The sequence below is a fragment of the Cotesia glomerata genome, linkage group LG1 (genome assembly GCF_020080835.1).
Source record: "Cotesia glomerata isolate CgM1 linkage group LG1, MPM_Cglom_v2.3, whole genome shotgun sequence".
Taxonomy (NCBI): Eukaryota; Metazoa; Arthropoda; class Insecta; order Hymenoptera; family Braconidae; genus Cotesia; species Cotesia glomerata.
Window position 1 is genome coordinate 6016851 of NC_058158.1, and position 12633 is coordinate 6029483.

The 12633-nt window shown below is 27.9% G+C and overlaps 1 protein-coding gene across 4 annotated transcripts in view; it reads right to left on the reverse strand.

The window, feature by feature from the left end:
* The window catches only part of LOC123275129 (myotubularin-related protein DDB_G0290005), a 65710-nt gene that overhangs the window by 23215 nt on the left and 29862 nt on the right, over positions 1–12633 (reverse strand). For 3 of the 4 annotated variants that reach the window (XM_044743052.1, XM_044743053.1, XM_044743051.1), the window contains one exon: positions 2079–2181. The exons of the other annotated variant lie outside the window; for it this stretch is intronic. In XM_044743052.1, the coding sequence (XP_044598987.1) occupies positions 2079–2084 (6 nt within the window). In that variant the 5' untranslated portion in view covers positions 2085–2181. The remainder of the gene's footprint in view (positions 1–2078; positions 2182–12633) is intronic. 4 annotated transcript variants of the gene reach the window in all.

Sequence of the window (12633 nt, forward strand, 5' to 3'; positions counted from 1 at the left end):
AAATATTTCAAGGCTACACAGAACGATTTCTAGGTATCAAGTGTATTATCCTTTCGTGTATCGATTGCGCAAAGAAATTGAGGCCCTGAAATAAAAGTTGAGGCTGTTAAACTGAATTATAAAAAGTTATTGTCCATTGGTTTGCGCAACAAATTAAAAAAGGATTTTAAATATGTAAGAGTTTAATGAGGAGAGAAGAAAAAGAGGGAAAAAATTTACGAGAATAGGAAATAATAATAATAATATCAATCATCATCATAATGGAAGCCACTCTTTTACTTAATTTAAATTTGTTTGTTCATTGCATTAGTGATGCTTTCTTTCTATTTGTTCTTTAAAGACAATGAATTTTTGTGAAAAAAAAAATTATTGGTACCAAGATTGAATTGTCGGTAGCAATGAACATGTGTATGGAGGTGAGAGAAAATTTTTTAGAAATTTAGAACTTGTCTTGATGATAAAAAATGTTGATAATAATTAAAAATTACGAAACCAAAATTAGTTATTTTGAAAATGAAAAATTTTATACAAAGAAATCAGTTGAAATTTCCATTCGAAAAATAATAAAAATTTTTTTTATTCTTCATTAGACTCATTAACGAAGTACATAAATTAAGTTGACCCATTTTCAAGAAACCTCCAATTTATTTTTAGACACAAATAGAAAACATGAAAATTTTTAGTCTAGTTTGATTCAGTAACCCGTAACCATATTCATACTATTCCAATTTTATTTTATTTTTTTTTATGATCAAACTGAAGATTTCTCTGATAGAAATAGACATGATATTCCTTCGAGACTATAAAGACGTCAAAATATTTTATTTTAATGTAAACCACAGATGATAAATCCATGCGCAGTATACCAGAAAATTCAAATCTAATTTTTTTTTTAAATATCAGAAATCGTGCCTTTCACAATGTAAATATTTTTATAAAAATCTAGCGATAAGAAAATAAAAATCGACAGACTCAGTACAGAATAAAATAAGATAAAATATTTGAAAGATAAAGTGGAAAGTAACATGAAGATAATAGTTTACTAGCTTCAAAACGAGGAAATAGTTAATAGCAATAAGTTAATGAAATTATTTGGTTTTGAACAAAGCGACAGATAGAGATAAGACACGACGATTGAATTTATCTTAAGGAATTCCAGAGTTTATCTAAGTGCAGTTTGTATTAATTTTCTTGGGAAGAGACTTAGTCTTAGTTTTAGTTTGTTTAGCCAAATACGAAGCTGTGTGAGGAAGTAAAAGGTAAACATAAACAGTAGTTTGCTATAAAGTGAGAAGTAAGATGAGCTTATATACATGTTACGTTACACAGAATATACTTTTGCAGCGATACGGTTGCGATTTTTCTTACAAATAACTTAAGTAAGTAAAGCTAAGTGCACTGTGCTCTCTGTAGAGCTGCACATACCAACTAAATATGCATACCACGTGTTCACGAGCATATATGCTGAGCTGCTGAACACTACATTATATTTATGCTGGTACGGGTTAGGTTTAGATTTTTCATACACAGATATAAGACTGCAGACCAGCAGTGTTCTAAAGAAATATTTACGGAGCGAAAATTTCTCTTGTCGTGCTGTGCATCACACATGCGCTCAGCCCAACCCTTCTGCATGCGGATGTGTACTCCAATAGATCAAGATATACGATCAACAAAGCATGTTTTGGATTATATTTTTACTTTGAATACTTTTTCTTTCAAGTAATTCATAATTTTCAATAAGAATTGCTTCAGTATAGTTTTTTAAATTAAAATTATTAAGATATTGCTTGTTGGAAATTTTGAATAAAATTATGAAGTATAAATAAAAAATTTTTTATCAATTATTGAAGGAAGTTTTTGTAACAAAATTCGATACAATAGTAAATTTTTTAAAATTTAGAATTCAAATTTTATATAAAATTTTTGAGTTACGAGAAAATTATAAGACTTATTTTGTACAAAATTTAATCATCTAAAAAAAAGATCCTTGAGAATTTTTTCGTATTCGTTGTTCTTTTTAAAAAATATTAATTTAAAGTAGTTGAATTTAAAAATTTGATAATTTGTGTACTTACAAACATTTATTTTGAAATTTTACACTGCGAAAATTTCACACCCTGATAAAAGAATAATATTCTCAGGATCCATTTTCACGCCAACAACGTTTTACAGTGTAACCTACAACAAAAAAAAATTTTTTTATTAAAATTTTTAGTCAAGAATAAATTTTGAACGAATGAATCATTATAAAAATGAACTGATAATAATCTTAATAAAAAATAAAATTTCTAATGAGAACGGCTTAGAAAAAATTAATTTAATTACTCAGTGTATAGTTTTATAATAATAGGTTGAGTAATTATAAAAATTTATGATATGATAGACGTGAAAAAAAAAATAAATTTTAATAAAAAATCTAAAATTAAAAGGAAGTATGTATTAAAAGTGAATGTGTGTAATTATATTATACGATAATGTTAATGATAATGATAACGAAATTCAGCAAGACGGAAAAAGTGTTGCTTTAAGTATATACACAAGATAATTTTGAAATGAAAGCATAATATACATATTATATACTGTTTAATGAACGAAGAAAGTACAGATATGTAAAGGAGGCGGCAGAAGGGATGTTGGTTGGCTGATCGCGATCATGCAAGCGTGCCAGTCGGCGTGACTGACGTGATTTGCCATGATGTGAACTTTGCAAGTAGCTGTCTCGAGGTCGAGTGAGACTAGAGTAGAGCAAGATGGATTTCCACTGTTCGCTCTTTATAAATAAACTTTTGTATTGATCAAACAGCGCTGAAATTGTTGACTCCTATCTTTTTTGCTAACTCGCCTTTTGATTTTACAATTCTCAATGTTGATATTCATAATGATAACTCATAATATAATCATAAGTAATAACTACTCATCTTCACGAGTGATGACCCATGTGATTGATTTGTCTTGATAACAATTTTATTATATTAAATTGAATAAAATATCGGGTTTTGGGAAATGAAATCGATAAGTAGGTCATTGATCCGTCACACTGACAGAGGGTTGATTAATATATAATAACACAAACCTTTACTTTGCTTGTTTGTTCTAAAGAATAAACATCAGTGTTTACTCTTCGCAAAGAATCAAAAAATTATAGTTTGAAGCTAAAATAATTGATTAATTTTTATTTTATTATTTATTATTATTTCATATCAAGTCTCGGTTTTTTATTTAAACTCCAGTGCAATTTTTCCAGCGATAAAAGTATTACCATAGGTCAATGTCCTGGCGGAATTGTCTGTACATGTGCGTGCAACTAACAATTTTTTTTTTTTATGGCTTGAGAACAATGACCAGTCGCGTGGCCACTCACTAATTCAGTTAATAATAACTTCCAGCTCTGAATACTAAGTTCGACAGAATCGATGCCAGATGACTGATTTGTTGTTTATTTAATGAAGGGTGATTGGATAAAATAACTAATAGGAGTGTTTATTACGCAGACCTTCAAGAAGGTCAATTGAATTTATAAGGTGAAAAGATATGATATTGTTGATTAATTTGAGTGTTGAAACTAATTAAAAAAAAATGAAAAATCGGTTTCTTATAATTATAAATTAAAATTGTTAATCGATATAATTTGTTGGTGACGTGAAAGTGAAGTCAATAAATAGAATTACACTTGTCATCAGGTGCTGTTCCAGAGGAAATACATAGATAAATAAATAATGGATAATAAAAAATAACAAACGTTTAGAAAGTGTTGGACATCACTAATAGTTTAAAGCGTGTCTGAACGAGATATATATGAGTGAGAGAAAACCAGGTCGCAGGATGCCACTGATTGCCGGTTTTATATTTTAATAATAATAAAACCGGTGCTCGGTGGCTCTTGTTACGCATGCACGAGCACCCACCGTAGAGCCAATATCACATAACTCTGCTTATCTTTCTTTTTAAATCTTATATTGATAGTATAAATATAATATATAATACAAGCCTATCAATAATTTATTGGTCAATTGTTTTAATTAATTACACTACAATTATTTGACAAAGAAAAAAATTTACTGAATATAAATTTAGAGAATAAAATGTTTTGACATTTGAAATAAAATTTTATGTACTTCCATAAAAGTAATGAGTTGTCACTCATAATAGTTTTTTTTATCTACAACTGGGGTTTTTACAACAAAAAAAAAGTTAAAATTATTTTTTTTTAATTTTTAATCACTAGATTAATAACAAAATAATTCAACAGTCTATTGAAAAAAATGATTTAGTTTCTTAACTTTATTTTGGAAATTCAAGATGAAACGGCTCAAAAATTCAACTGAAAAGTAATTTTCTTTATTTACTCACGTTGTTTCTAAAATTATATTTTAAGTACTGCACCAGCTGAGTAACAACTCATACTGTTTAACAACAAGATCAAACTTTGTTATTTATCTTTCAACAAAATAACATATATTTGAAATACATGGTTTCTATTTACATTTTTGAACTAACACTTATATTCAGTGTTCTACACAAACATGGGTCTGACTGAATGGTTTCCCCTTATTGATTCAAGTACCTAATTCTAAACAAACTTTTGAAAGTCATAAAATCTTTTTTCAAATGGCTTGAACCCCCATTACTGAAAATTTCAATAAACATCTTAACTAAATATCTATATTTTGGGTCAAATATAATATCATAAATTTTTTCAGGGCACAAGTTAGTTTTACATCGAAATACTAACAAACCGATAACTACAATAAGTCATTGTTATTTGTTTACGTAATAACTACTACCTGTTATTGAATTAACTTTATCAATAGAAATAGATGTCAGACAAATTATACATTAAAAAAAAATAATTATTAAAAGAATGAATAAGTATTTAAAAGTAATGATAAAATGTATACTTTTGAACATTTTGAGTTTGGAATTGAGAAGATCGTAAATTGTGAAAATTTTTAAGATCTTGAGGTTGTAATTTTAAAGTAAAAGGTAAGACAATATTTTCATTTACGGATACCTAGCAGTAATATGTAAAGTTCTATGTAATGAGCAATAATTACTATTATTACTAAAATAAATCGAATAATTACCATTTAATGATTCAATAAAAAATATTTAAGTAAATTCATAACATCTATAGTTCCATAAATATTAAATGTATAAAAAATTACCCAGATGTAATTATTGCAACACCGCGGAAATAATTTTATTTTATAATCAATGTATATCATTATCGATAGATAAAGTAGAGAATATCACGATCAGATCACAATCTGCAATATGATACAAAATGTTACGTAATTGTGTATACACAGATAGAGATATTGAATAAAATTTACTAGGTAGAAATACAGAAAACATAGAAGACAGTGAAAAATCTATGAGAAACCGGATTTAGCCGATTAAGTTATCGAATTTAGCATTAAAACGTAAAAAAAATTTAACGAGTAAGACTTGTATCGGATGACTTAACGGGATGTTACATGACTGAGTATACAGCAGAATAAATAAACCGCAGTTTTGTTCAGTCTAGTCCTATCCGGAAAACTCGTACCGACAAATTGATTTATTTGTTAATGATGAACAATAATCATGTATGTCATTAGAGATTACTTTGTGTCATGTACTTTCTAGCAGTGAAAGGTGGGTAATCTCTCTGCTCATTGTCCATATATATACATATATTGTAGTATGCATGTCATGACTGGTGCAATTATCCCACGTTTATGATCATACAGAATCGAGATTAAAAGTTGTGTTAATAAAAATTGAGAAAGTTATTATTATACATAGTTTTGTCTAATTTTCTATTAGATCTATGTATTTTTTGTTATTATTTTTTTATTCATTCCTAACCGGCACAATTATATTAATTTTATTTTATTACAGATAATTTCCATGTAGTTCACTTCAAAAAAATAATCAATTGAAATAATTATAAGCTTGCTTTTAAAAGTTTAAATAATTGTTTGAATTTTTTTGTACTTATTCTGATGAATATGAGATACAAATCTATAAAAGCTATTTCAATTATTAACTTTCCACTTTAGAAATGAAATAGTATTAAAAAGTTTATAACAAAAACGATTTTTAGGTATTAGTTTTAGTTTGGAAATTTAAATTTTGTTTTATAGTAGATAAAATTTAAAGTTAGTATTTTTGACGAATATATATTTGGTTATAACCAACAAAATTTTTTTACAATTGTTATACAAAAACTAAGTAATCTTTAGTTAAAACGCATTGAAATTCTGATGTTAAATCAGTAACTTATAATAAGAGAGAGAGAGATAGAAATATTAAGCGAGAGAATAAGCATAGCACTTACTATACAATAGGGAACAATAACTTAAACTACTTCTAGGAAGTTGTTGCGTGAATTGATTTAATGAAAGATTTTATACTAATTAACTTTTCTTGGTTGTTCTATAATTAAATATAAATTATAAGAAATTAATCCAATCAAAATTTAACACTGCTCATAAAAAATAATTTTGTAAATTATGAGAAGTGATTGACATGCTAATGATTTTATTTAATTAAAATTATTGCAATTATTAAGAAAGTTGAAAGACTAGAAAAAAATTAGGAAAACGGTTGACCCTAAAGGCCATCCCTGCAACTTCTCGCTAATTCCGTTAATACCTGGCCGCTTTTTTTGAGCTCTTCGAGCTCAAAAATACTATCTGTGTGTTGTTTTAAGCTCTCCGAGCTCAAAAAGATAACTTTTCTATGCTTTTGAGCTCTTTGAGCTCAAAAGTCTGATAGAAGTTTCATAGAACACTATTTTTTGAATTTTCAAACCGCAATAACTTTTGAATGAATGAACCGATTTTTACGCGGTTGGCGGCATTCTACGCAGTTTTTTAAGTCTCATAAAGAATTTCTAAGTTTCAATTGGTCAAACGAGAAATTTCGGAGTAACTCCGAAAAAACACTTTTTTTGGTTTTCTTTCGTTCACGATATCTCTCGAACGAATCAACCGATTTTGACCGGATTGGCGGCGATCGACGTGGTTTTTCAAGATTGAGAGCTGATTAGTTTTTGGAATCGATCGGTAGAGCCGTTTAAAAGTTATTCCAAAAAAACCTGAAAAAATTTTTTTTCCTATTTTTTTTGAGATTTCTCCAAATTTCTCAAAATCTATCGGTCCGAATCGGTTCAAATTATCAGAAAATCTAAGTTTGGCGAAGTATCGAATGGCACCAACCGCGATGAAATCGGTTCAACCGTTCAAAAGTTATTGTTAAGACAATTAAAGTTAAGACACACACACACACACACACACACACACACACACACACACACACACACACACACACATCTTCGATTTTCTTAGCGGGAAGTTAAAAATTCAATCAATATCATAAATTGATGACATCAGCTGATAAAATTACAAATTATCGATGATAGATTAATTAATTAAATTAACTGAAACAAGAAAGTGAAAAATATAAATCATGACGTCATGAAATTACACATATTAAACCGCCGGCATAATTCATCATCGCGTGTCGCAATGAGTAATCTCGCAAGGTTGAAGAGAAATCATATCGAACTTTTTCTCTACGGATTCCTGCCGAAAATCACACGAGCTGAATTTCCATCACACTATCAATACACATTCCAATCTTTTCAAAATAAGAACAATTGACTAAAAAGGAGTTACTCAAATTCCTCAGTCTCATGTCTGATCAATTAAATTACATAATTAATGAACTAAAAAATTTCTATGCAATTCATTTAATAAATTTAACTTTTACTTTTCTTATTCTTGGACAAAATATTGAACCTTCCGATACATACGAGTGTAATCCAAGATGAATCGGAATACATGGTTGCAGCAATAACACTTATACTCAGATATAATAAAATGTGAATCATCCAGCTGATATATTTAAGTACAATCATCCTGTTTACATTAACAGAAATAAAACTCGATTTCTTTTCGGTCTTGATATTATATTGTCTACTTATATGTTATATTTTGTTATTTGTTACGACCTATTGCAATGTCATTGCAATACAACACTGACAAAAGGATACTTTTTTTTACATATATTTATTTTTACCCACCCATATAAATTACTCGCGCTGCAAAAAAACAAAAACAAAAATAAAAAATTCATGACAATTGAAAATACAAACAAGACGCCTATTTATATCACTTCCCGTGATCTCGGGCGTTATATAACTTGATTGGTTGCGCTGATGCATTTCAGCGGACAAACAGGTGTTTCAAGGACGATAATAATGATAAAGCATTTATAGCACTTCAAATATTAATTGATTTGGAAAAATGTTATAATTAAATAAATTGAATAGTATTGTTTTTTATGCTTCAATTATTACTTCAGATTAGTGATATTTAAAAATTAATTGGACAATTTACTGTCTTTAAAGAGATAAAAAAATGGACAGAAATTAAAAATTTTTTTCCAAATATTGTTTGAAGAGTTTTTCAAAATTTGTGGACGCCTTTAAAGTATCTTTATCCTCGGAATTAAGTCGATTTTAATTGTTTAGTGAATTTAATGTTTATTATAGAAAAAAGGAAATAAAATATCAAACATATGGTATGATTTTTTTTTAATTTCTAGATAATTTAACATTCATAATCAGTGTTATTGCATCGTAATTACAATAATAAATCTGAGGATGAAGCTCCGATACGCGAGTCGAGCGAGAAAATTACTGGGAATTTGTGGTACTATGATGGATGTATAAATATATAAATACATGTATAAATATATACATATGTTCTTCCGGGCAAGTTGTCTAAATAGAGTAAAGTTGTCTAAAAGATACGAAGTTTATGTATCCAAGTTTGGATTTAATAAACAAAAATGAACGTATGTGTACATAGACCTCGAGGGTGGTCTCAGTTGAGGTAACTGTAAACTGTAAACAGTCTTAATTGTTTTACTTTGGTGTTTAATATTTGAAAGAAGTGATTGAGTGAATGAGTCACTATTCAATAGGAAAATAAACTGTGTGAAAATATTAATCCTAAAATTATGCTGGGTACACTGATAAAAAAATTAACTTGACTCAAGAGCCAAACTCTTGAACCAAGAATACCATTTTGAAGAAAATGATTTTCTTGAGTCAAGAGAATAAATTCTTGAGCTAAGAAATTATTCTTGGTCTAAGAAAATTTTCTTGAGTCAAGAATTTATTCTCTTGATTCAAGAAAATCATTTTCTTCAAAATGGAATTCTTGGTTCAAGAGTTTGGCTCTTAAGTCAAGTCAATTTTTTTATCAGTGTAGTTATATCATATTAAATAATGATGATTTATGTGATAATTAATTTTACGTATTCGTACGGAATATTTAAATGTTTAAGCGATTGGATAATAAAAAAGAAGGAAGTGGATTGCACATAAGATTCATGATGCTGATGGCGATGGTGAGCAGGTGTTGGTTGATGACAGATGGTTGGTGCTGAGAAAAAAAGTCTTAACAATGAGCTACGGATCTCCCATCAATTTTCAGTGAGCTAACTCGGTGGGTTATTTGATAGTCGGAGTTTTGAGCGTAGGAGTTTGAAAATAAAATTTAAGAAAATAAGATTAAATTTCTACTGCAGAAATATTGAGAAAAAAAAAGAAATATTTAGATCATCAGATTAAAAAATGCAAATTATACTTTTGTAATAATAATTTCTCTGTTGTAACATACGAACACAGTTCTTGAGGGAATAATTTGCGCCTTTTAATTGAGTAATATTTAGAAACGAAAGGATAATTCGTGGCCCAGATTTGACTACAATAGTAGAGGAATATTCACTCTATGAAAGTCTATAGAATAGTGCAGTGATTGATTCACTAAAAGCGATAAAATAAGTGAATGAGTTACTTTATTAATTATGGGAAAAAATAATAATTGATTCATTTTATCGTAAGATAATTTTTCATTGTCAAGATGGAAATGTTATTTTTTTTTTTTGCAATAAGTAGAGAAAAAATATCACGCGTGAAAAAAAAAATATTTCGTTTGAATTGTAAATTTTTTTTCATCATACACGTGAGTAAATTGATCGGTTGCGGTTAATCTTCTATCAATTACAAGTTTATTAAATTCTACCTCAATTTCAAGATTAATTGATTGTATAATCAAGTTCTTTTTCAATTAAAATTAAACTCGGATTTTAAAACACAAGATTTATTAAAGAAACGCGTTTTAAAATTGAATTAAAATTAATAATAGCTTTCTTTTCCCTCGAGCTCCTATGTAAAGTTTTATTACTTACTTAAAAGTTTATAAATTATCTAAACCAAGTAAATAAATAATACCCATTAGCGAGATTCCGTCGAACAAATTGTCATTTTATTTATACTGAATAAACCTAATGTATTCTACTAATCATAAATATTCAAATTAGAAAGGATTAGAAAATATTATAATTAGACTTATTGAAAATTTGAAAAAGCAGTTACAAATTAGTCAACCTATAATAAAATGTTAATCTAATTAAATAAAAAAAGTGCAAGTCCTGATGAAGTGGTAAAATTAATGTGTGTATATAAAATCATGAATCGTTTATCAGATAGAAGATTTAAATCAACTTTCACTCTCTACTCGGATCATTAATAAGTATATATGAATAAGTAATATAAAGACACTTACCATGGAAAAGAGTTTTAGTTATTGTATACCAGTCGGCTTTATGAGTATGGTGATATGATGAGATTTTATTCATCACTCGTTTTAAGTCCCCATGTTAATAAAATGGACTGTTAGTGTTAGTAAGAAAGATGGGGAGATAGTAGGCGAGTAATGGCTGTTTAAATAAATGCTGCTGTATGTTTTTTATATTTATTGTAGTACAATGGGATTCAGTAATTATTATCATTAGATCCCCTGTATCTCATAATTGAACCTAAATTTAATGAATTAACTTTTTTATTTTTAATTTATTAAAAAAATTCTAGACGAAAGAAATGAACTATAAAATTAATGATCAATTATTATTTAAACAGTGAAATTATGATTTTATTAATTAATTTGTGACATTTATTATGCGAATGATACAATTCAATAATTATACAGCAAAAAGTACTATTTAAAACAGTAATAACAGCTATGTAATATTGAAAAATGTATTAGTATCGTTCCTAAATTAAGTTACATTTTTTGAAATTTGTTTATTAAAAAAACTTTTTTTTTCAATTTTATCTTCATTTAAATTTAGCATCATTTTAATTCAATTGAAATGATAGTGAAGTCAAATACTATCAAGTATGACATGTTATGTAGGTGGGAGTGTATTTAGTGTAGAAACTAACTCGCAGTGCGTAACGAGTTAGAGAGAAAAGGAATCAAACAAAGAGTCTAGACCCTAAACTATAAGTCTATAGAGGATATAAGAAGGAAATTAAATGAAACAAAGATGGCAATAGATAAATATACATACATACATAGATAACCCACAGTATTCAGTAATTTGTGTCGTGTTAATGGCAAATAGCAAACGACGGCCACATCGGCTGATAACCGTTCAATTAAATCTCCGGCTCGATTCATTACTCATTCATGCTACAAGACTCGCCCACCCATTAGTGGCTTCTCCTTGGTACTCATTAACTAAAAAATTATATTTATGGTCTTATCGTCTTACATTTTATTTTACACATCTGTAATTAATTTTTTATCATCACTTTTATCTCATTGATTTTTATACTTCAATTAATTATTAACGCATGCTTAAATAGTGTCTCTGATTGCAAAGTGCATAAATTACGACCGCCTACACAGAGTTTTTATAAATTACCGTGACAATTGTAGTAACGATGGAATTATTCATTGTGGGAATGAACTTGACTGGATTTGGTGTTTTATAAAAGATTATTTCTTGTAGTTAATGATAATATTTGCTCTCAGTTCGAGTAAAAATTACATTCATGCTTTTTATATTAACAATTTGTCATGGTGTAATACTGTTCTTGCTATTTTAACAGAGATATTAACTTTGTTTTTTTTCGGATTGAATAACAGTAAAAAATAATCAAAAAGACAATTTCATAAAAATTATTCCAGTTGCATAACAAGCTTTATTGATTAATTAATTAATTAATTTAATATCTTTCAATGTAATTAACAAATAAACTATTATCTTAATCAATTAAGCAACATAAAAACAAATAAGATAATAGTATAAATAAATAATTAAATAAATTACACAAGATAAATAACTAAAATAATAGAAAGAAAGTCGACAGATATTAATTATCAAGCGCATTAAAACAAAAATAAAAAGAACAGAACTAAAAATGTAAATTCATTTGTTCTAAGAACAGAAAATTATCGTAATATATACTTAGTACGGGCATAAAATGCGTGAAATACATAAAACATTAAAATCACAAGTACGAGAACTGGAAACATTAAGAGGCATGTGCCGTATGCCGTATGTGTATTTTCTACGTTGATTTGTAGAGCGTATCGAAAGAATACACTCTTTCATCCGTGATCAGAGAGCACTGGTACGCGAAACTAACTGCCAGTTATTTAGGCATAATAGTGTGCTATCAATTCACCTATCACATACTCTACCCAATGAATAAAATGTAATGCTACCGTTGATGCTGTTCTTTGTATATTGCTCTATTACTCTACTCTGGTAATGCACTAA